At 47.4% G+C, this 24811-nt stretch overlaps 1 protein-coding gene across 1 annotated transcript; it reads left to right on the forward strand.

Annotated features, from left to right (window-relative positions):
* Nucleotides 1-1492: 1492 nt before the first annotated feature.
* Nucleotides 1493-11334, forward strand: Ccne1 (cyclin E1). Its single transcript, XM_028754160.1, has 12 exons — nt 1493-1638; nt 2120-2171; nt 2271-2358; nt 2598-2666; nt 6193-6341; nt 6463-6598; nt 8633-8779; nt 9475-9570; nt 9719-9853; nt 9969-10080; nt 10178-10335; nt 10690-11334. The coding sequence occupies exons 2-12, from the start codon at nt 2149-2151 to the stop codon at nt 10810-10812; spliced, it is 1236 nt and encodes a 411-aa protein (XP_028609993.1). The 5' UTR covers nt 1493-1638; nt 2120-2148; the 3' UTR covers nt 10813-11334.
* Nucleotides 11335-24811: the final 13477 nt, after the last annotated feature.

Genomic DNA, 24811 nt, shown 5'->3' on the forward strand with positions numbered 1-24811 from the left:
CCTGAACAAAATCATCTCAGCAGTCTGGGACATCACCAATTTGCTAGTCAGGTCCTATGGGAAGGGCACATCCCACTTTGACTTCCAGAAGACAGTCACTGGGAGAGGAGACAGGCTCCTGAGGTATTCAGACCCTGCCATACACACTTCTCCAAGTTGGGTACAGGTCTTTCTTTGCTAGCAGTCATTGTATTCAAAGTGTCTTTCTAAGTAGCCTCTATGCTCCTGAGTCAGCATGGGGGTTTTGTTTGTTTTGTTTTTTCAATATCATTTACTAACATAAGGGTAGTGACCCTTTTGGTCCAAGATCGAGAAGGGGAAAGGGGTAAGAAAACAGAGTGAACAAGAGATTCAAGGAAACCAGGGCTTTGCCATAGCAAGGTAGCGACACTGGAGAGGACGTCCTGGGGAAAGGTAAGCTAGAAAGGAAGTGGTTACCAAAGACCTTCAAGTTTTCCGGAAGCACAAACAGCTGGAATGGGTCAGGAGAGAAGAGAGTACAGCAAGCTCTGAGGCTCTGGGGTGAGAAAGGGCACCGGATGCTGAATCTAGTAGCTCAGGGGGAGGGCTGAAGGTCAGGTCTGGGTGGGTGAGGGTCACTTCACGTTGTGAGGCATGTGCTTATTCTGAGGTTGATGAAAACACTTGGAGTAAAATCTTAGGCTGGAGACTGCCTCACCTGACCTGAGGGTCAGGGAGGCCTATTGCAAGCGGGCTGGGCACATGTGTGCTAGAGACACAGAAATGTGCTTGGATAGCTGAATGAATGAATGGATCGAGAGGCACTGACAGATTAAAGGACCTGCTTCTGGTCCACAGGAGACCTAACAGCAGCAGCCTAAATGCAGGTTCCGATCCCAGGAGCCACAAGCTGTTGTGACCTTGGGGACACCCACGCGCTGGACTCGGCCCGGAACTCTGTGTCTCAGGGGCGGGGAGGACGAGCCGGGAGGGACAGTGCGCGCGCGCGGGAGACCGGCGGACGATGGGTTCTTTACGCCGGGCCCTCCTGTGCATCACTCCGGCCAAATCCGGCCGCTGAGCATTGCAATCTGCCGTGCTGACATTCCACTTGCGCGGCCCAGGCGGCTCCTCGCGGCCCCGCACGCTCTGAATCCTTCGTGCACTCGCGCCAAGATTCTCCCGCGTCAGCGAGCCCGCCCCGCAGCCGCGCGCGCCAGTCGACTCTCCCGCGTCCCGCCCCGCGCAGGCCCCGCCTACCACGTCCGCACCACACCCCCGGCGCGCAGGCCCTGACATTTAGCCCCACCCTTTAGCGTAGGCCACGCCCACATAAGAACACGCCCCGCTGGAAAGCCACGCCCCCACCAGAGCTCCTCGCTGGTCCGCGCGGCGACGGGGCGGGCCCCGGGCCTGCGGCGGCCGCTGAGGGGCTCGCAGTCCGCGGGGCGGGGCGCGAGGGCGGGACGGGGCCGGTGCCGCGCGCTGGGATTTTTAAATGTCCCGCTCGAAGCCGGGCGCAGGAGCAGCCGGCTCGACAGCCAGCGCGGTGTAGGGGGCAGGCGCGGATCCCGCCAGCGCCGCGCGCTCGGCCGCCGCCTCCCGCCTCCTGCTTCCCGCCCGCCGTCGGCCTCCCGCCCGCTCGAGCGCGCCTGCCTGCGGCGGACACAGCTTCGGGTACGGGCTGCCTGGACTCCCGGGACTCCCACGACTCCCACGATTCCCAGGCGTCCGGACCGGGTCCGACCGGACCGGGCCCGGGTGGGGGTGGGGCGAGACCGGGTCACCGGGTCCCCTGAGGTATCAGCTCGGGGTGCCCCTGCCGGGGTTGTTGTGAGAGACGGGTCAAGGATAGGTGTAGAAAGGGACACTGAGGCAGCCCCGGCCCCGAGGGCGGTGATGGAGCGGGGGGTCCTCTCGAAGGGCGGCTGGGCCTCCATTCCCAACCTCAGGTTCGGACCCAGGGTCGCAGGCTGCCGGCCGCGCCTGCGGGTGACAAGCCACCCGGGCCCATCGGCCATTTTCCCGGCCGGCCTCCGGGCCCGGGAGGCTCCCGCCGCCCGCGCGGGAGGGGGGAGGGGTGCCCGGGACGAACTGGAGGACTCAGGTCTCCTCTTCGGGCCGTGCTCACCACGATGCCTACTTGGTGTCCTCCCAGGTCTGAGTTCCAAGCCCAAGTCCTGAGCCATGCCAAGGGAAAGGAAGGAGAGGTGAGTGGCCTCCCTGTTGCTGGAGAGTAAGGGTAAGTTGTGGGGGAGGGGCGGTCTGAGTTTAGGGGGAGCAGCACCCCATGACACCATCCTTTGCAGAGACTCGACGGACCTCGGCAACATGAAAGAAGAAGGTGGCTCCGACCTCTCAGTCCGCTCCAGAAAAAGGAAGGCAAATGTGGCCGTTGTGAGTACAAAGGATACAGGTTGGGAAGGGGACAGCCACCCCATTCCATCTTACCTGGGTACCAGTTTGGGTCTTCTCACTTACTAGTGAAGAGAGTTAGTTGGGGGGGGGGGGGAAGGTTTCCTTTAGTTGAATGCGGTTCAGAACCTAGCAAACTTTTTCCCCCTTTTCTCTTGTGTTTTTGTCTTTGGGTTGCACCGTGTGGACCCTTGGTGGACTGGGAATTTTTTTGTTTTTAGTTTTTGCAAGATCCAGATGAAGAAATTGCCAAGATTGACAAGACTGTGAAAAGCCAGGATAGCAGTCAGGTAGGTCTGCTGCCTACAGGGTGTTCTGCCTCTTGAGTTCCATGCTTTCTTTCTTCCAAGTTTCCCAAACCAGAGCCGCAGGCCACATGGCTGAACCTCTGGCGCTTGTCAGTGTGGCCTGGTCTCTGTTGGGCCTGGGGTTGTGGGAAGGGTTTTTGTTTCCTGAGTGGCACCTTTAAGGTTACAGGTACTGATACCTGGAGGAACCAGAGTGAGCGTCATATAATTTGGTCCTTTCTAAGCCCAGGGGGAAACTGAGTCTTAGAAGGTAACCCAGAGTCCTTTGCAAGCCCAGTGCAGAGCTGGGTCCGAAGTCTTATTGCCAAAGGCTAGTTGGGGGATAGGACTCCCAACTCTTTCATCCATTCTTGTGACTTTTCTTAATCCCAGCAGTAGAGAAGCAAAGACAGGCCATCTGAGTTCCGTGCCAGCCCAGACCATATAGTGAAATCCTGTAGCAAAAGCTACAAACTCTTTTCTTGTATGTGGCCCAGAATGTTCTACCATCAGCTGACTACATTGATCACTGCTGTCTGGACATTACGTGGCCTCAGCAAGGGTCTGTGGTGACGTGTGTCTGAACCAGGATTTCATTGGCTGCTCCATTCTTTCTGTCCCTCCTATGTAGTGCTTGCCAGATCTTTCTAATGCAGCATGGTATCATAATTTCAGAAGATCCTTGCAGAGGGAGCTTGTATTATCTCTCTGCCTCCAGAAATGGCTGGAGACTATAGTTATGGCTCCAGTGGGGGGAGCAGCCTATCTCCAAAGTGGTTGGTGAGACCTTCGACCTTCATTATAGATAAAGCTGAGCAGGAACAGTATTCTGTTGACCTCATCTCTCTTATCCCAAAGAGGCTAGCAGTGACTTTGTAGAGCAGGGAGAGACAGCTGGTTGTGAAGAATGTCTTCCAAGCAATGATGTTCCGCCAGCTAGGGCTGCCAGTAATGTGCATTTCTAGGCAGGACCCCAGTGGACATTAAAAAAGAGGGTCAGTTTTTCTTCCTGCTTTTTTTTTTTTTTAAATGTAGCCCCTACAGAAGGAAAATGCATCCTACATCCTTTTTTTTTTCTTATTTCCCTTAAAATCATCAGCAAGTTGTCATTATTATTAAGATAAACCATGCTTTGCAGAATTCAAGATTGTTCACGATTGCTAGCCGTGCTTTCAACAGAAATGTCCAAGCGAGAATGAGGCTAAGCCACCAGTGTTGGCTTTGTGGAAATTTCAGGCTCACTTCTCAGGAATAACAGCAGTGCTCTGAGTGTCCAAGAAAGGACTGTGGGGATGAGAGTCACAGCACATGGGTGGATGATAGCGAGAGTCCAGTCGTGAGAAGGTGTTCTCACGGTTGTCCAGAAATGAGTTTCTTCTGAAAAGACTCAAAGCCGGAGTTTGGGGTGTGGGTAATTTTGTGCTGTTTTCTGTTTTAATTGCATAGAACCTTTTTGTGGAGTTGAGTTCAGCCCAGTGAAACAACATGAGCCAATGAGAGGACCCATATTAAATTCAATGATACTGAAAGCCCACGAAGATTCTTATCTTTAGCTACTATTTTTGTTTTTGAAAGCAGAGTGCCCATATGTAACTCAGGCTGACCTTAAACTCAGTGATCCCCTGCCTCAGCTTCCAGAGCGCTGGGATTAGAAACATCCACACCACCACTTCAGTTACACTAAATGACTGCATGTCCATTTTCTTGTTTACTTTTTTCACAAAAACTTTTTAGTTTTATTGTATTTGGGTTTTTTTGTTTTTGAGATGGGTTCCCACTATATAGCCTTGGATGGCCGGGAGCTCACTGTGTACCGGGCTGGCTTCAAACTTAGACTGCCCAAGCCCTTCTGAGTGGTGAGATTAAAGGAATACTAGTCAGTCATTTTTCTTTTCTTTTGTTTTTTTTTTTGAGACAGGGTTTTTCTCAGTAGTCCTGGCTATCCTGAAGCTCACTCTGTAGACCAGGCTGGCCTCGAACTCAGAAATCCGCCTGCCTCTGCCTCTCAAGTGCCAGAATTAAAGGCGTGCACCACCACTGCCCGGGGTCATTTTTCTACTTGTTTTGCATAAGGAAGAAGTATGTATAAGGATAAAAGGTGGTAAGCCATAGTTGTAGTTGATCTCAGTCAGATTGATCTGGCATCTTATAAAACTTAATACACACTCAAAAGCAGACTTCATTATTCTGCTTAATCCACTGGCTTCTTAAAAAGCCAACTTTGGAGCCCATGTGTTTGCTGAAGGCAAACTATGAACTGCAGGTTGGAAACTACTAAGTTTATCTCTAGAGGCCTGCTCCCAGATGTGCCAGCCACCTGGCCATGGAGGGTGGCACCTAGCTTGTACCTTCAAAAGAACTAGTTCTTGATTGAAGAGCAACTTCCTATAGCGGTAATTATGAACCTTTTGAGTCGGGGTTCGTAATGCTATACCAAGCATACAAAGCCAGAACTGAGAGGAAGCGGCCTTTCTCACACAGCTGGCAGGAGCTGTTGTGGATAATTTGCATGCCCAATTCTACATTGAGCAGAGAGAAGCTTTATGTAGCACTGGTTGGAAATCAGGAGTTCTGTGAAAAATGGTCTGGGTGCTGCAAGAACGGGGGAATACAATTCAGGAAGACATCCTAGGCATACCAGTTTTGTTTTCTAGTCGTTAATGGCCTCTGCTTAAAATAAGATAGCTGCTGGTGCCAGGTACAATGGTGTCTTCTTCTAACCAGCATTTAAGAGGTGAGGCAGGAGGATCATGAATTAGAAATCAATCTGAACTACATAGGCAAGACTCTGTCAACAAATGAATGAATCAGTAAATAAGATGCAAGTCTTTATCATTTATTTATTTATTGGTTTTTCAAGACAGTATTTCTCTGTATAGCCCTGGCTGTCCTGGAACTCACTCTGTAGACCAGGCTGGCCTCGAACTCAGAAATCCGCCTGCCTCTGCCTCCCAAGTGCTGGGATTAAAGGCGTGTGCCACCACTGCCCAGCGATGCAAGTCTTTAGATCTGATGAGTTTCTACACCAGCAGAGTCACCACATGCTTAATACCTTTGTTCTCTCTAAAAAGTGTGTGTGTGAATGGGTTTTTTTGTTGTTGTTTGTTTGTTTTGACAGTCTATGTCCCATGGGCATAACTGGTGGCCTGCTGAAGCCAGAGAGGGTGTTGAATCTTCTGGAACTAGAATAACATGGGCTATTTAATAGGATATGAAGTCATTTCTTTGGACTCATTAGTTTGACCTGTGATCACAACTTAATTTAGTTCTAATGAGGTAGTGATCTTTTTTGCAATATAAGTTACTTTTTGTGTCCACTTGGCCACCTGAGTATTTCATTTGATGTCCATGTTTCCTAAGTTAGTTACAGAAGTGACATGAATCTTTGAGGCATGCCTTTGGCTTTTGTTGTTCCATACTGCCTCCATTTTAACTAAGGCCAGCATGTCAAGCCCAGCTAATTTACCAGTCCATGAATGGACAAATTGCTGGTTTGCCTCTAACACCTTGCCATGTGTTTCATTGGCAGCCTTGGGATGATAATTCAGCATGCGTGGACCCCTGCTCTTTTATCCCCACCCCTAACAAAGAAGAGGACAATGAGCTTGAGTACCCCAAGACTGCATTTCAGCCTCGGAAAATCAGACCACCCAGAGCCTCCCCACTTCCCGTCTTGAAGTAGGTGTTGACTTTGATCCATGGCTTCTGAGTGTCATTTGTCTTTCTGGTCTGCATTAGTGTGGGTGCAGACTGACATCTATCTGAGCTTTTCAGGTTTCTTGTTTTTTTCTTCTTATAGTTGGGGCAATAGAGAAGAAGTTTGGAGGATCATGTTAAACAAAGAAAAGACTTACCTAAGAGATGAGCACTTTCTGCAGCGCCATCCGCTCCTGCAGGCGAGGATGAGAGCAGTTCTTTTGGATTGGCTGATGGAGGTAAGCTTGGGTCTTGGCTACTTGGGTGTCACCATTGCTAGGTTTTTCTGTGCTGCTGCAGTCTGCATGTGCTTGCTACATTATTGAAATTTCTGAAATAATTTTGTCCCTTAGACAATTTAAAGTTGGCATTTCATTGTTTTTCCTATCTACGTTTGAATAGTTACAAAGGTTGTGATTTTCTATTGTAAAGTTAGTTACAAATTAATGTCTGCTAAGTTGTTTTTAAAGATGTCTACTGGAATGCACATACTAGCCGTGCAGTGGTCACTGTCAGTTACAGGCATATATGAACAGGTTATGTGCAGCAGTCAGATCTCAAATGTACTTATTTAAATTCCTGGGGTCCATTCTCTCCTCCCAGAAAGATTTCTTAAAAGGCTGTCTTGTTCTAATCACATTGAGAATCATTTCTCTACTTCTGTGCAGTGATTGATCAATAAGCAAGCACATGAGGCTGGAGTAGTTTGCCTGCATAGTCTAGGCCTTAGGTTCCATTCCAGGCAGCTCAAGAAACAAACAAAACCCCACATTGCAGCTTTTTAAAAGTATGACAGACTAACAAGCTAATCATTAAGCTTTTTTTTTTTTTTTTTTTTTTAAATGAAATTTAAAGGCTGAGCCTAGCTGTGGTTAGTCTGGCATACATGAGACCCTAGGTTGAATCCCCAGTAGTGCCAAAAGAAAGTGAAATTTGATTAGTGGTGCACCTCTTGCTGGGGGTGAACTTTGAGTGACTCGTAGTACTTAGATTCAAGGGAACTTCCTGGGTACTTGTAGTGAGGAAGAAATAGCATTTCTTCTGAGAAGTGGAAGAATCATGTTGGCAGGTTTACTGCCACCTCCAGAAAGTGTTGTGTAGGGGTATGAGTAACTCAAATGATGTGGGGACACCTACCCTTTGGAAATGCAGTGTCCCTACTTTTTATATGATATGCATTCTGGTGGGACCAGACCTAGAATCCTCTGCTGACTTGTCACTTAAGGGACCTGGGTCAGACAAATTGCTTAAATTTGAGTCTCAGTTTTATTTTAGACAGGTTCTCATCACCCAGGCTGACCTTGAACTTGCTATGTAGTCAGAGGTAACATTAAACTACTCCACATCCCAAGTAGTAGGATTATAAATGTATTCCACCACCAAGTGGATTTTCCTTCCTTTTCTTCCTTCCTTCCTCCCTTCCTTCCTTTTTTTTTCTTTCTTCCTTTTCTTTCAAGATTTATGTGTATCTCTGTGTGCCACTGTGTTTATGTGCTCACAGAGGTCAAAAGAGGGTGTCAGCTAGAGTTACAGGCAGTTGTGAGCTAATCAGTGTGTGTGCTGGGAACCAAACTCGGGTCCTGGTAACCAGCATGGGCTCACTGATCTGTTTGTCCAGCTCCTAAATCTGCTTTCTTGTCTCTGGCATCTTCAAGAAGTACTTAAAGTGCTTCAAGGGTGCAGAGTTGTACAGATTAGAAATACTGTATAAGCCAGGTGTCATGCAAGCCTGTTGACTACATCCTCATGACTGCAACAAGAAATAAAAGCTGCTGACAGTGGTGGCACACACGCTGAATCCCAGCACTCAGGAGGCACGGGCAGGTGGAACTCTGAGGTCAAGGCCAGCCTGGTCTACAGAACAAGTTCTGTTTCTAGCCATGGCTACATAGTGAGACCCTATCTCAAAAATGAAGAATCAAAAAGAAAACGTAACTGGTATTGTTCAGCTGTGAAGAATATACTAGTTCTTTTTCTGAGTCACAGTGAAACTTGTAAAGGAGATTGTATTCTTTGAGAACTGGAGGCTTTGTGGAGTGAGGATTTGGTCTCTATGAAAGTGCTACTTTGATCAGACTTAGCCTGTCTGATTTCCTCTTGCTGTTGTGTGTAAGTCATAGTGCCCTCAGTTCCAGGGTCTCATTGGGCTGTGGTTAGGAGTAAGGTGACAGCCTTTCATAAAAGCAGTTAGCATTCTTACTGTATCAAAAGTCAGGCAAGTTTGCTTGTACTGCCTCTCAAGAACCTGTTCTAACATGGACCCCTTTTTCCAGGTGTGCGAAGTCTATAAGCTCCACAGAGAGACATTCTACTTGGCACAGGACTTCTTTGATCGATACATGGCATCACAACAGAATATCATAAAAACACTTTTACAACTTATTGGGATATCAGCCTTATTTATTGCTTCTAAACTTGAGGTAAAAAAACAGAACAAACCTCCCTAGCATTCTTTGTGTGATAAGCATTATTAAATTTTGCCCCTATAATCAACTGTCATATGCATCTTGAATTCTTAACTTTGAGGCTTCTAAAGTTAAGGTAAACAGTGGTGGGTGGTGGGCAAGTAAGGAACACATGCACAGATCATTTAGATTAGTAGTTGCTTTAACCATAAGTGACCTGGGGACTAAAAAGATTGAAATTGGGCATCGTGGTTCCCACCTGGGATCCTGGCACTTGGACGGATGAGGTAGGAGAGAATAGGCAATTTGAGGCCTGCATACCCCCTCAAAACAAATAGAAAGGGTTGTTATGGGGTGGTTAATAGGTTATAGGGTGAATGAGAAAGTTTAAGCGGCTTATTTGTCCATGAGTCCATTTATTGGTGGAGTTTCCTTTTTTTGAGACAGCATCTCTAGCTCTAGCTTGCTTAGAACTCACAGATCCAGCAGCCTCTGCCTCTGGAGTTCTGACATTAAAGGCCACCACAGCCAGCTAGTTTTACTTCCTATGACTAACATGTTTTCAGTTGCTGAAGTGAACCCCAGTGTTGAGCCATTGAGTGTATCCTCTTTCCACATCAGCATGCTAGAGTCATTTTGGATGCATGTCCTAATCTGAAACTGCTAGGAACGGTTTCTTCTAATAGCATCTTCCTTCTGTTCCCTTTTAGGAAATCTACCCTCCAAAGTTGCACCAGTTTGCTTATGTTACAGATGGTGCTTGCTCCGGGGATGAAATTCTTACCATGGAATTAATGATGATGAAGGCAGGTTATACATTAATATCCGTGTCTGTGTGTGTGTGTGTGTGTGTGTGTGTGTGTGTGTGTGTGGTGTGCCCAGTGGGTCTTATCCAGATAGACGTGGCAGGGACTATAGCTGAGCTTTTAGCAACTCTTATTTCTTTCCTTTTAGGCCCTTAAGTGGCGTTTAAGCCCTCTGACCATTGTGTCCTGGCTGAATGTTTATGTCCAAGTGGCCTATGTCAATGACACGGGTGAAGTGCTAATGCCTCAGTACCCACAGCAAGTCTTTGTGCAGATCACAGAGGTATGTGGACCTCCTGCTTCCCCACTGTGTGTGTTTGTGTGGCACACCACAGCTTACCAGGGGCTTCTAGAAGCTTCATGTGGCATCTTGTCTTAGCGCTCCCATCTTCCCTTAGCTTTTAGACCTGTGCGTCCTGGATGTTGGCTGCTTAGAATTTCCTTATGGTGTCCTCGCTGCTTCTGCTTTGTATCATTTCTCCTCGTTGGAGTTGATGCAGAAGGTCTCAGGTATGTTGGTTTTTCTTATGAGTTCACAGACAAGCTGTCTTCAAGGTACAAGCCAGCTATCAGCTGCAGATTGAGCCTCTGACTTCTTTACTGGCAGGTTATCAGTGGTGCGACATAGAGAAGTGTGTCAAATGGATGGTTCCATTCGCCATGGTTATCCGAGAGATGGGAAGTTCCAAACTCAAACACTTCCGGGGAGTTCCCATGGAAGACTCCCACAACATCCAGACCCATACCAACAGCTTGGATTTGCTGGTTAGTAATCCCCTTGCTCCCATCAGACAAGTACTTAACCAATGTTGCCTAAGGAAAGCCAGTTCTAATTCCATTAAGAATGTTTCTGGTCCATAGATCCTATGTCTTGGTATCTGAATACTATAGATTTTAGGTGAGAGGGTTGTTTACTGAGACCAGGTCTTACTAGATATAGCCCAGACTAACCTAGAACTCAGAAGTCTCACCTCTGCTCCCAAGTGGTAGGATTACAAGTTTGCCACCAAGCCTAACTATATAATTTTTGCTATTTCTCCCTCTTGCCTCTATTTTAAAAACACACAGCAAGTAAAATGACACTTTACTTTGACAACTTTCCCTCTTATTCTTATGTAGGACAAAGCCCAAGCAAAGAAAGCCATATTGTCAGAACAAAATAGGATTTCTCCTCCTCCGAGTGGGGTCCTGACACCCCCACACAGCAGTAAGAAGCAGAGCAGTGAACAGGAGACAGAATGACCAAACCTGCCATCGCCTCCAAAGACAGTGGTGTGGAAGCAGCTGCCTGGAGCTCCTTGTGCTGCCTTGGAGGTCAGGAGCCCCTGCAGATGCTATGCTCTATGGAGAGGTGCATCTCTTCCAGAGCAGCAGGGGTCTACAAGATGCCTTGGACGGAAGTGCTTTTATTGAATGCTAGGTGTTTTATATAGGGTCAAGTACACCAGCCACCTCCAGAACACCACTGAGTGCTCCAGAAGCTGCTAAGGAGGGTGCTACTTGACCCACTGGACTCTTCACACAGATGACAAAAGCTTGAAGTTAAGGAGGCCATGGTGGTTGCTGGCCTCTGCTCGGGTGTTGTAGGTTGCTGTTGATAGGGTGTGACAAGTGGTTGTGAGCCGGCGTGGGATGCAGAGCCCACAGCCTGGCCTAGGCTGCCCTTCTCCACTGTCAGCTGACAGCATGTCCTGCCTTCATGAACTCGTTTTGTAAGTGCTGCTACGTCTATCAATTTTTAATAAAGATAATACTATCTTTGAAGCAGCTGTTCTTAACTCTCTCTGGTATCAGAAACTAGGAGTTGCCTTTTTGAGTTGGTCTACTAAGTTCTCTTGGTTTTGTAATTTTTAAGACAGTCTTGCAATGCAACCCAAGCTGGCCTACTGCTTGCTATATAGCCTGGGTTTCCATGAGGCTCTTCTGTTTCCCACAATGCCCTACACCGGTGGCTATTCACACTAAAGTTGTCAGCTGTCTCAGCTGTGCTTTCAGAGGCATTCCACACCCAGGGAGTTTCACTGGGTCCTCTGTCCTCTCCAGAGTAGTTACAGGTCACAGTGCTATAATTCATAGTCTTCACCCTTACCCAAATATAAAGAATATAAGACATTCTGTTTAAGCAATTTAACACAGTAGCCTGAAACTGCCTCTAAGGAAAATGAACCTAGGCACACTGATGCACACCTAGAGTCTTGGGAAAGTCCAAAGTTCTACCCTAGGCCACTTAGGAAGGCCCTGTCTCAAAAGACAGAAGAGAGCCAGGCAGTGGTATCGCATGCCTTTAATCCCAGCACTTGTGAGGCAGAGGCAGGCAGATTTCTGAGTTCAAGGCCAGACTAGTCTACAGAGTTCCAGGACAGCCAGTTATACAGAGAAACCCTGTCTTGGAAAGACAGAAGGGAATAAGGGTGTCCTGCAAAGTTAAATGGCATAGTTGAAGTGAACACTTACTGCAGTTATCTCCTGATGGGCTATGGGAACACCCTGGGCCCTGCTGCTGGCCACTGTTCACATGAAACCTCATACGTACACTTCTATCACCTTTATTGGTAATATTTCACTTTAAGTAACAACACTTCAGTGTGCAGGGGGAGATGACTGAGCAAATAAATGCCACTTATTTTCAACTTATATGAACTTGGTTTTCAAAAAATCTATAAAATAGGAGGTAGCCAGTTTAGACCTATATTGTATTTATACAGAGTTGGAGTTATTCTATTTCTTTGACATTGCTTTTATAGCTCAGGAAGTTTTAAGTCTTCCTAGTGTTAGTAAGTTTATCAGAAACCTACACCTAGGGCTGGAGAGATGGCTCAGTGGTTAACAGCACTGGCTGCTCTTCCAGGTTTGATTCCTAAGCTTTTAACCTCTAACTCCAGTTTCAGGAGATCTAGTGCCTTTTCTGACTTCCTTCAGTACTGCATGCATATGGTGCACAGGCATATATGCAAGGCAAAAACACTCATACAGAAAAAACTAAACAAATCTATACCTAATGGCATCACGCAAACAACATTATTTTGGTTTTTGGTTTTTTAAGGCAAGGTTTATGTAACTGCCCTAGTTATCCTGGAACTTGCTTTATAGACCAGGCTGGCCTTGAACTCAGGCCCACCTGCCTCTGCCTCCTGGTTGCTTGGATTAAAGGTGTGCTACCCACACCCAGTTAACTCATTATTTCTAAGCCCCAAGCAGACACTCTTGTCTTAAAAAGCAGTGACTACCGCATGGGGGCCCAGATCTAATCCTAGCACTCAGAATGATGAGGCAGAAGAGTCCAAGGATAGCCTGGGCTATATAATAAGACATTTACTATGCGTAACCCATACTGGCCTCAAAGAATCCTGTTTCAGCCTCTTTAGTTTGGAATTGTAGGTGTGCACTATCATGCATCAATTGGTGGTATTGTCATAGCAAATCCATCATTTGTGGTAACAAAAGACAATTCTTCATGAATGAATAAAATTTTTAATTAAAAATTTGTAATTTCCATGGCTCCCTCATAAAACCAAGGGAATCAATCACTAGTGAGAAAGTCTCTTAGCTCCTATCTTCTGGTGATAGTCTTGTTGCTGATATGGCCTCTGGTTTGGCTCTATTAATCTGTTTGAAACATTTTTTTGTGTTCTACCATTCAAGAGCAGCTGAGACCAGGTGACCAGGGAAGTCACTGAGGTGAGATGGCCAGAAGAATCAAAAGCAGAGATAGCATGGGCCTACATCTGATATGGGGATACAGTAGCTTATTTGTCCATTACCATAGTCTCCTCTCCCCAGCTTAGTTTACCAGTGTGTCATTTCTCTGAGCGCTGCCTAAAACACTGGTCTGTAGGTGTTGGCACTGACAGCTTTCCCATGCTGTCTTCCCCAGGTGGTACTCAGGCAGCTTACTGTCTTACAGAGGTCATTTCATACCAAGTAGATGGATAAATGAGTGATATTAAGGTCATGTGGATTGTTTCTGGGGCAGATAAGTGCTGAGAGAGCGCCCTTTAAGACATGAACATAGACATGAACCCAGTGCCTGATCCATCTCTCCTAACTCAGCTGCAGACAAGACGGGAGGACAAAATTAGGCAGGAGCTCAGAGCAGGGATAGGAGAGAAATCAGATCTGATAATGTCTCGTCCTATTTACCCAACCGTGCATTTTCCTACCACATGTTCAGCAGTTTAAAATTCAAATCACATTTATACCTTGGACATTGTTAGAAGACTATTTTTATCCCTGCTGTAATCATCTAATTTGCTGATTACAGGTCTCAAATTGCCACAGAGAACTCAATTTTTGAAAGAATTGTCCTATTTGATCAAATATGTTATTCAAGCAATGCAGTCATTTGTTCCACAAGGTTACCTACCAGGCAGAGTTAACCAGGAGTAACAGCATTAGAATCCCACACTTAAAACTAAGCATTAGCTAATCTGCCTGCAACAATAGAGTCCTAAATATAATTTGCTGCAGACACTCAGTTCCTGCACTGACAGGCAATTGCATTTTCTATTCAATGAGCATAGATTTTCCCCCCCTACCTTGTCCTAATTCCGAATTTAACTCCAGAAAACTCTAATGTACTCAGTTTCACCTGCTTACCTGGTACTGTTCCCAAGGAGCCTCAGATGGGGAGGACAATGCTGTCTCTTATTAAATAAATAACAATGTTAAGTCATTTTTCTCATCAGTCCTACAATTCTAAAATGTGTAGCATCAGACTGGTCCTGGAGATTCAAGCCTAATACTGGCTTTTCCACTTTAATGAAAACAGTGTCTTCCCAGGAGTCCTCTACTGAATGCTGGGCATCACCAATGCTGGAGAGTAGGTCAGAAAAAGCCTACCAGTGGCAAGTGGGCAACAGCAACCCAGGATCGGGGTGGCCTCCAAGGACAGTACTGTTGTTGGAGCTTTGTCTTTTGAGACAGTTCTGCTGTGTAGTCCATGCCAGCATGAAACTAGCAATGCTTCTGCCTCAGCCTCTCATGCTGGGATTACAGGTGCGCCCCACCTTGCCAGGCTAGGTGTGGCTGTCGAATTCTCTCTGGCAGTCTGCAAAAAGTGCTCCTAGTGTGGGGTACAGGAAGATGAGAACAAAAAAAGGTGACAGAGACTGCGTGTCAAACTGAAGAAGGGTGTGGTGCCTGAGCTGCAGGAAGCTGGGGTTAGTAAGGAGGGACGGGTGACTGACATGCTCAGAGCCGGTCTGAAGGCAGACACTGAGGGAAGCTGCTCAGGTTTTTTTTTATTTTGTTTTTTTGTTTTTTGTTTTTGTTTTTGTTTTTTTATGGTTTTATGGTTGGGTATCAAACTCAAGTAAGCTGCGGCCGTGATAGAAGTAACTGAGACAGAGACAAGTTCAAATCTGTCTTCCATGGATAGCAACTCTTGTGTTCACCCTAGAACAGTTCACGGAGCTAATACAGCACTTTGAGACAGACCCTGACCCTAACAAGGAGACTCTGGAGGCCTTGGGTGACTCACTCAAAATGACAAAAGGAGACATTAGGATTTGGTTCCTGTGTCGAAGGCATGAGATGGAGCTCAAGTAGTTGCCTGGGGCCCACACATCTGAGCTGGAGTCAATGGAACATACTTCTTGGTCTCAATTTGTCAGAAGCTATGGGTCAAACTTTGGCCTCAGAGTTAGTGTAACGTACCTCTGGCAAAAGGATTGGGAAAGGTACCCCATACCCATAAGGGTTCTACAAAGCAGTGCCCTGAGGACTTCTCCCAAAATGACCCTGGACTCCCTGAAGCTTTGGAAAGCTTGAAGAGTCTCACACTCTTCTGAGTACCAAAGCAGAGATGGCATGTCACGGGATTTCTGACTCCCTAGTATATCTAGCATATGCTCTTTTTGTTGATGTTTTTTCGGCTTCCTTGTTGGGGAAGGGGGCTGTTGGGTCTTATGTCTATCAATGGTACATTAATAATAAACCTAGCTATTCCCAAGGGGGAGGGAAGAAAAATAACAATTACAGTACACAGGGACGTAAAGGAAAGGCAAGGAACATCTAAAAACCAACAACTCCCACGCTTCGTGTGTGTGTGTGTGTGTATGTGAACAACCGAGAGTCAGTTCTCTCCTTCCACCATGTAGGTTGCAGGGATCAATCTGCTGAGCCATTTTATTTTGGAACCTGCAGGCCCCATTTTATTTTGGTCTTCGAGTGTTATGAATGCCATACAGGTACTTATTGCCAACCTTCCCTTTTTAATTGTTTCTAACCATGTGTCTGAGTGCTCACTCCTGTGTATAAGTATGGGCATATGTGCCACAGTGCAAGTATGGAGGTCAGACGACAACCTTGGGTGTCAATCTTCATCTTCCTCTTTGAGATCTCTTGTTCACTATTGCATGCTCTGGGCTAGCTGGTCCTCAGGCTTCTGGGAATTCTCTGCCTCCCATCTCTTTGTGGGAGAACTGGGGCTACAGATGTGTGCTACAGCATTGGTTTTATGTTGCTTTTAGGATTCCCAACTCAGGTCTTTATACTTGCACATTAAGTGCTTTACTCACTGAGTGACATCCTGGGCCTCTGTCCCCCTTTAAATCTGATCTTGCTAAATTGCTTAGGCTGGCTTAGAATTAATGATCTTCCTGCCTTTTTAAGCAGCTGGGATTACAAGTATCACCATCACCCTAGCACTAATAATCTGACTTTCCTTCCTTCTTTCCTTCTGAAGTGGAGATATGTGCATGTGTGTGTGTGTGTGTGTGTGTGTGTGTGTGTTACTCTATATCCCAGGCTAGCCCATAATCTTCCTGCCTCATCCACCTAGGTTCTAGGCTTACAGGCCAACATTAATTTCTAACACAGCCTGGCCCAAGTGACTGTCTGCTGACCCTCCTAGGCAGCTTGTCCCTTACTGCCTATGTGAGCCCACCCCTTTTTTTGACATCCACTAATAGAATAGTTCTACTGGGCTCTGGAAGCAGACACCTTGCACTAGGATCTTGCTCTGCCACTTTGAAGTGATCCATGCCTCCTGTCTCCTGCTCTGTCATGGATATTGAGAGTGATGACACACCACTGAACCAGAGGACTGAGCAGAGAATACAATGGAACAATGGCCTGGGAGTGTAGCTCAGCAGTGCAGCACTTGCCTAGACTCCCCAGTGAGGGGTTGGGGATGTGGCTCATCTGCTGAGTGCTTCCTCTAGGGCACACTGCTACTCATGGGATTGTCACATCAAAAAACACAAGTCCCTGCACCTTCCCCCAGCTGTAATCAACTTCCCCAAATCAACCCAGTGTATACTCTTAGCCAAAGAGGGAAAGCTCCTACCACCTCACATTTGTTCCTGAACAACAAACTGCCGACTTCATTAAAATTACTACTATGTTGTTAGGTTTTATGTGCATGCCCATAACTCCAGTACTTGAGAGGTAGAGGCAGGAGCCTCGGTTTGAGGTCAGAGGCAGCTACAAAGTAAGACCCCATTTCAAAGAACCTGAATAAATAAAACTAAAATTCCTATTGTTTGACTTTATTGGTTTTATTCTGATTGCCAAAGTGTCACCATTATAATTTAGAATTTTGTAAACATGGAAAATATAGAAAGTGCCAATCCCTCAGAAATGTCATTTTAGCAGTGTTAAAATACTATCTTGGGCAGGCATAGTGACACACGCCTTTAATACTAACAGAGATAGGTGGAGTTTTGAGGCCAGCCTGATCTACAGAGCAAGTTCAAGGCTAGCTACAGCTATATAGTAAGACAATGCTCAAAAAATAAACAATACCAAAAAAGAAAAAAAAAAAAGGTTTACCTTGACCCAAATTTTTATTCTGAATTAATAAGGGAAAATATTTGCTGGGGGTTTTTTGTTGGTCCAGTTTTTCAGGACAGGGTTTCTCTGTGTAGACCATGCTGGCCTTCAACTCACAGAGATCTGCCTGCCCCTGCATGCCTAGTGCTGGGATTGAAGGCGTGTACCACCATGCCCAGCTTGCTGTTTTCCTACAGGCTGTTTCATTCTATTGTATCACATCTAAGTAGTTTAAATGAGTATAGAGGAATATATGGAGGCCCATCTACTTAGAAGAGAGGCAGGAGGATAACTTAAGCTCAGGAATTCAAGGCCATTCTACGAATTAAGACTCTGTCTCAATAGATAAAACAAAATTGAATATGCCAGTATACACACACACCCTCAATCACTCTTTTGTTTTTCCATTTTAATGATCATCAGCCCGTTAATTTCTTTGCCTAGACCAGGGGCCCAGCACAAAATAGGTGCACATTAAAAATTTGTTTCCAAATGGATGGACAGATAGATGGTTCTTATATCATAGATTGTCTTCTTCTGTGAAGTCTGAAAAGTAAGATATGGACAGAATGGAAGGAACCAAGCCGAGACTGTGGTTCTAGTTTTCTTCAGTTGAGCAAAGCAGCCACTCCTCAATGATCCCAGTTCTAGGAAGGGCCATAAAGGTCGGATGAGATGCAGGAGCCCAGTCTGCACTTTAACATCAGACAGACAGGTCATGTGCTTTGGGGCAGAGATATGCTGAACTATCCAAAGTTAGTATATGTCAGCACTCGCAGAACCATCCAGAGAGTTCTGGGTTGCTCTGACTAAGTACCTACCCAAGCAGGCTTCCGATCTAGGTTCTCTCAAGTCCTGCATTCACTGCTGCTCTTCCAGTCTGTGCAGAGCGGTGCAGGTGGGTGTTCTCCTGAGTCAGAGTTGTTAAGGGGTTTTCAATCACCTTTTAACTATTTGCAACCACAGGAAGACTGGGAGTTCAAGACTAACACATGCTACAGAACCCGAAAATGTAAAAAATGAGAGTTGGGCCGGGCGGTGGTGGCGCACGCCTTTAATCCCAGCACTTGAGAGGCAGAGGCAGGCGGATTTCTGAGTTCGAGGCCAGCCTGGTCTACAAAGTGAGTTCCAGGACAGCCAGGGCTACACAGAGAAACCCTGTCTCGAAAAACAAAAACAAAAACAACAACAACAAAAAAGAGTTGGCATTCAGACATGGCTTCCTACCTCTAGGCAGCCCTAGAAGCACTGTGCCCGGGTGCCAGTATCTCTCCAGATACAGCCCAACTGTGCTCCATATCGTGGCCTCAGGTCCAGCGCTATTAACCTTCATGTATGAGGTTCATGTCTTCTTAGAACAAATGTCTCGGATATCATGACTCTCAAAACAAACAAACGAACAAGCAAAGAAAAACAAAAACAAAACCACCATGCTAGGTGGAGTGCCACACACCTGATACCCAGCACCTGGGAGATCTCCAGGAGTTTAAGGAAGATAGTGAGACTTTGTCTGCAGAAAACAATTTGTTTTCAAAATGAAAACAGTAGAAGGGGAAGACTTAGAAAGAAAGAAGGAAGGAAGGAAGGAAGGAAGGATGGGAGAGAGGGAAGGAGGGAGGGAGGGAGGGAGGGAGGGAGGAAGGAAGGAAGGGAGGAAGGAAGGAAGGAAGGAAGGAAGAAAGGGGGAGGGAAACGGGCTGAAGGGCACTGGCTCTCTTCCAGAGGACCTGGGCTGGACTCTCAGTGCCCACAGAGTGACTCACACCTGAAACTCCAGTTTCAGGGAATCTGATGCCCTCTTCTGGTTTCTGTTGGTACTAGGCATATGTGGTGCCCATACATTCAAGCAAAAGTTCCATATGTATATAAAAATTTTTAATGTTTATTTTAAATATTTATTTTATGTATGTGAGTACACTGTAGCTGTCTTCAGACACACCAGAAGAGGACATCAGATCCCATTACAGATGGTTGTGAATTACCATGTGGTTGCTGGGAATTGAACTCAGGACCTCTGGAAGAGCAGTCAAAGTGCTCTTAATCGCTGAGCCATCTCTCCAGCCCCCAAATGTTTTTAAAGAAAAGGAAATAATACATTTTTCCCAGAACTGCACATATTCAACCACTACTAACATTTAATACAAATGTCTTGGAGTCCAAGCTGCTTGGGATCCCAACACTGGGTGAAGCAGAGGCAGGGAGACTGCTCCAAATTCAAGAGCAGTATGAGCTACATAAAGAAAGCTTACACACACACACACACACACACACACTATAGAAAAAGACAGACATTTTCTTCTACCTGGTTTCAAAAACATGTGAGCCTGCAAGCCACTGTTTCATAAACTATACTGTCATTTGGCTTGGCTGTTTGACAGCTCTGAACATCAGTTTCTCCAGAGGCCCAGCATGTTGTTACACAGTCCCCAGGGCACAAGTTCAGAGTCAGCACTAAAGGCTTGATTTTTGTTTCCTATGGGATCTTCTTCCAGATGGTGATGAAGACTAGTTTGGGGCGTTTGAGGGTTGCAATCACACTTCAAGGAACTCCTCTGCTTCCTCTCATGCAAAGGTAGTTTCATTTCTCTAGAGGTCGGGGCGTGTGTGGGTGAGGCCCACAACAGTGCATAGAGCAGAAGTCACCCTGGCAGGCAGCTGGGCTGCACCTTCCCCTAGCCTTCTTGGTCTGCTTGAGGTCTTGGAAGTCTCTTTGACCCTCAGCTCACCTAAAGCATGTCAAGACATGTGGGGCAGGTGAGACGCTGCAGCTGTTCCCTAAAATGATGTCCTATGCAGAAAGGCTTAATATCTCTGGCTGTTCTGATAGGCAGCCATGTGAAAGAATCCTAGGTGGAGAGGCTCTTGAAACCCTTCACCCAGAGGCTGGCTTTGTTCTTCCTGTACTGGACCCTGTACTACACTGCAGGAAACCACCTCCCTGCCCCCACTCCCTGCCTTGGCTTCTTCATTCTGTCTCATGATGAAAGACCAAATGTGGCGTCAGAGGCTTGCTCTTAGATCCCAGAGTGACTGACTCCCTGAGAAGGGTGCAGTTCAACATGGCCCAATAGATGCAGAGATCAAGAAGGATTCATGCAAGCACACAAGAAGGGTGGTAGGGATTATCAATTATATATTTTTTATGCTCCTGTCAACAGTACTTCAGCCGTCTACTGTGTACGTACCCAGCTGATGCTAATTATTTGTCTTTTTGTTTTGATTGGGGAAAAAAGTCTGTCTGCCCAGGTAGTCAGCGCCATGAGAGCCAGCGAGACCCTGGAAGCTCTTATCTACACATTCACCCTGTCATGATTGTGCCAGAGGAGTGAACCTCCCCCTCACCTTCCTCCATCTCGTTCTTCTGTAATCCTGTGTGGAGGTATTTGGACTTTGGGATCTACCCTGGCCTCTGGGGGCAACTGCAGAGTCCCCCACCCCATCCCCCTGTGTGTGTGTGTGCGTGTGAAAATATTGTTCAGGAGTGGAGATCTTTGTGTGCTTCTAATCCTATTCCTCATTAAAGGACTTTATGTAGACCAGGCTGTCCTTGAACTCACAGGAATCTGCTTGCCTCTGTATCCTGAGAGCTAGAATTAAAGGTATGCATCACCACACTCAGCAAGGGCTCCTTATTAAAGAAGAGGGAAAGGTAAGCAAGAGAGAGGGGAGGACAAAGGGTCAGAAGAGGATGGCTGGTGGTGGTGGTGGTGGCAGCAGAAATCAAAAGGAAGGAGAGGGGAGAAGGGAAGGAGGAAAGAGACCACACTGTCATGGTCCTTGCTGTTATTACATTGAATTTATTTGGCTACCTATCATTGCCCTCTCACCCCAGGCTCCAGACTGAGATGTCAGGAATGTCATGGAAGACTTTCTAAACTTGCCTGTGATTCTCTCCCTTTCTTGCTGAATGTAGCCCCATGAGGGAGTGGCTGGCCATCCAGGGCAGGGGAGAGGCCTGAGGGAAGCATCCATCCAGTGTCCAGCAACAAGTGACTGTTCTTAATTGAATATAAACTTCATCAGCATAGGGTGGGGATGGAGTTGGGGTACAGGTGCCAGGCAGTAGACAGCCATTAAATTAGGGTCCTGCTGAGTCTGATGACATAGCCTGTAATCCCAAGTACTCAGGAGACTGTGGCAGGAAGATTCAAAGTTCAGGGACAGCCCAGGAAGTAAGTCTCAAAATAAAAGGTGAAAAGAGAGAATGATTGTAACTCAGTAGACTGCACTTGCCTAACATGCATGAGGTCCTTGGTTCAATTTCTTGTAGCACAGAAAAGAAGGGAGAGGGGGACGGAAGGAGGGGAAAGCAAGAGCACAGGGATATGATGAGTCCAAATCCTCAGCGGCAAATTCATGGACGAATTTTTGGGAAGGGCCATGGTGCTAACGTGAGCATCAGGTTTGTTCCCACTCCATCTCTGCATTGCCGCCCTGTTCCCTCCACTGGACTGGTGATCCCAGGCCTTCTGAGCCTTTGCTGAGAGGACCATGGCTGCGGTAGCTGTTGGGCTGGTGGAAGGTCCCACATGCACAGCTGCTGGACCCTGACATGTGCTGATGCTATTAAAAAAAAAAAAATACCAGCACTGCCATTCCAACTCCTGTAGAAAGTCTGCATGACAGCCTGCGAAGGAAGCCTGTATTTGAATTTCATCTGCAACCCTGTTGCCTCCAGACAAGCTCAAACCTGCACAGATGGCCCCTCGCACCAAAAAGTAAAAATAACAAAAAGCTGGCGATTCCGAGACTCCCTTTTTCTCTGGGCAGATGTGCAGCAGCACATTTTGGGAGGCGCACCGTCTGTATCCCCACACTGCATCCTCTCCCCTCCTGTGTGTTCACACTTCCCACCCTCTGGCTTGCTGATGGGTAGCAGCTGTGGCCCTTTGGATGCGCTTGTACAAGTGCCCAGAGTGTCTGAGCCTTTGTGTGGGACTTGGGATCTCCAGGGGGAAAGTTAAGAGTTGAAAACACTCTCATCTGTTTCCCACTACCTAAGGCTGGTCATGGTATCTATGAGAGGGCTCAGGGGAGAGGCAGAATAGGTAGAGTAGGTTAGTAGAGAAAGAATGGCCGTGTAAGACTACTGCATGCCAAGAGCAGGAGGATAACACCAAGTCCCAGCTAGCCATGGAAGGTCAATGACTTGTTCACTTTCCCTTAGTTGAGAACAACGATTGTAAGCCCTATGGTTATAGTTATAGACCAAGAGCTGGAGAAAAGCCCAGAGAGCACTCTCTCAAGGTCACCACAGGTCAAGAGATGGGCAAGTCAGAGCTGGCAAAAGCCTTGCCCTACACACCATAGGAGACATGTAGACAGACTGAAGTCTGGTGGCCCATGTGACCTGAAGTCCCAAATTTCATTCAGAAGTGGTAGCTAAGGTCTTGGGTCCCTAAAAAGTCAGAGGAGATAAAATTAAAGAGTAATAACTGTCAGAAGGAGAAATAAGGAATTTATGAATTCAGAGAAATAGCCAAGCCACGATTGTATCTAGTTTCAGGAAGGGCTCCATCTGGGGGTTGAGAGGCATCCATCTTGCCCAGCTTGGCTTTGTTCTGAGCCAACTCCATTCTGCGATTGCAGTTTCCCAGTATCTTTAGGTTGACATTCCTGTCGGCCAGAACTTCCTTCTCAGAGTATCTAGCTGAATGGTCCCTAATCACTGTGGCCAAGGAATGCAGAGCTAGGGCAGGACAGGCATGTGGCATGAATCAGTCCCTGGGGCAGAATTGCAGTCAGCCATTGGAACTACCCGATTCCACAGAATCAGAACTACCTGATTCCACAGAAGAGGGGTGGAGGGATGAGGGGAGGGAGGGGACAGTTGTCAGTGGTCTGGCAAAAGCAGCAGATACAGAAATAGCACAGAACCTGGTTAAGGCCTGAACAGCACCAGAGGTGAGCTGCATCTTGCATTTCGCAGCAGAGCTCTTGCTGTAACTGGGAGGCCATGGTCACCCATTCCCCAGAAGTTGCTAACACCATTATGCTATGCTGTTTCAGTGATTGCCTTGGGGGAAGCATGTCTACCCCTAGCCTCAGGGTTGGGCACAACTCAGCAGGGTTCTGTTAATTCTTCCTTTCTGCTGTGTCCTAGGGTTCCCAGTGTTTTGGCTTCCATATCTCTTCTTCAACTTCACCCAGGGGAAAGAGACAGCCTGAAGGAGGATCTTCCCCAGTCAAATCTCCAAATTCTACAAATCTCCAAATTCTCTACAGAAAGCCTTTGTGCACCTCAGAGCAACCCACATGGAGTGAGCCCAAAACTCCATGGCTGTTCTGAGAGGCACCGGGTAAATACACGTGGCTGAATGTGTAAGGATGCTGGTTAGAAGGCATGGGAAGATAAAGACATCATCAGAGAGGGACACATTGAGGCTGGCATATTGGTAAATGAATCTGGAGAAACTGAGAAGAACGGAGGTTCAGCAATTTGCCCAAGGTCAGACACTGAGCCTGGCTTCAGGGCCTACCGCTACACTGAGCTGCCTTGGAGCCTTGGCTGGATTAATGGAATGTCCTATTAACAAGCTCCTGAACCCTTAAACCCCAAAATGGGAGGGGCCCAGGTACGGGTTTTCAGGCCCGCAGGACCTAGCCGCCTAAGCCTGAAGGGGGCGCGCATTCCTCTCTGGGATTCCTGGCAGCTCAGCCTTTCTGCCTGGAGCACACTTCCTACCAGTCCCAATCACTCGGGTCCCCCCCTTTTAGGCCTCCTCAGGCCCGCCAGTCCGGGATGACAGCTTGGCTGGGCCCCACGCCTGGACTGCTCCATGTACGGCGCCCCCCCCCCCCCCCGGTCACGCGGCACAGATGGGAGAGGAGGAGGAGGAGGAGGAGGAGAGGAAAGGAGGCCCTTTGGGGCAGAAGGGTAGGAACCCACTGCATTGGGCGTCGCCGCTGAAAGAAGCTCTGTGCGGCTCGGGGAGAAGAAAGGGGCGAAGAAATGGAGGAGGAGCTGTCCAAGGAGCAGTGATGCAGGGTCAGGTGTCCGGACCCCACTGCAGAGTCCCCGCCACACCCAGTCGGAAACCAAATCGACGTCTGGCTTGCGCCCGCCGCTGCTAGCTGGGGAAGCAAGCACTCCTGTCACCCGCATTGTGCACGGGGCAATAGGTCTCGCCACGTTGGCCGGACCAAAAGCAGCCCCTAGGGCAAAGGCAGAACGCAGGAGTCGGACTCTTGCCACGCAAGCCACAAAGCAAGGCCCAGGAGCCCAGCCACGGAGGGTAAATCTTGGTGGCGCCACTTTCCAGCCACGTGGCTTGGAGCAAGTTTCTTTACCTCATCTGCGAAATGGGAGAGCGCGCACGTTGTGGGGTTATTGTGTACGGTGGTTCTGTCCCCTAGGGCTGGGCCTGCCTTGGTCACAGTTGTCACCAATGAAGCGGGAGAAAGGAAATGAAGTTCGGGACAGAACCAGGCCACCCGTGTGCCCCGCCGCCCAAGACCTCCATGCGCG

Source organism: Grammomys surdaster, unplaced genomic scaffold, assembly GCF_004785775.1.
Source record: "Grammomys surdaster isolate TR1022 unplaced genomic scaffold, NIH_TR_1.0 125984, whole genome shotgun sequence".
NCBI lineage: Eukaryota > Metazoa > Chordata > Mammalia > Rodentia > Muridae > Grammomys > Grammomys surdaster.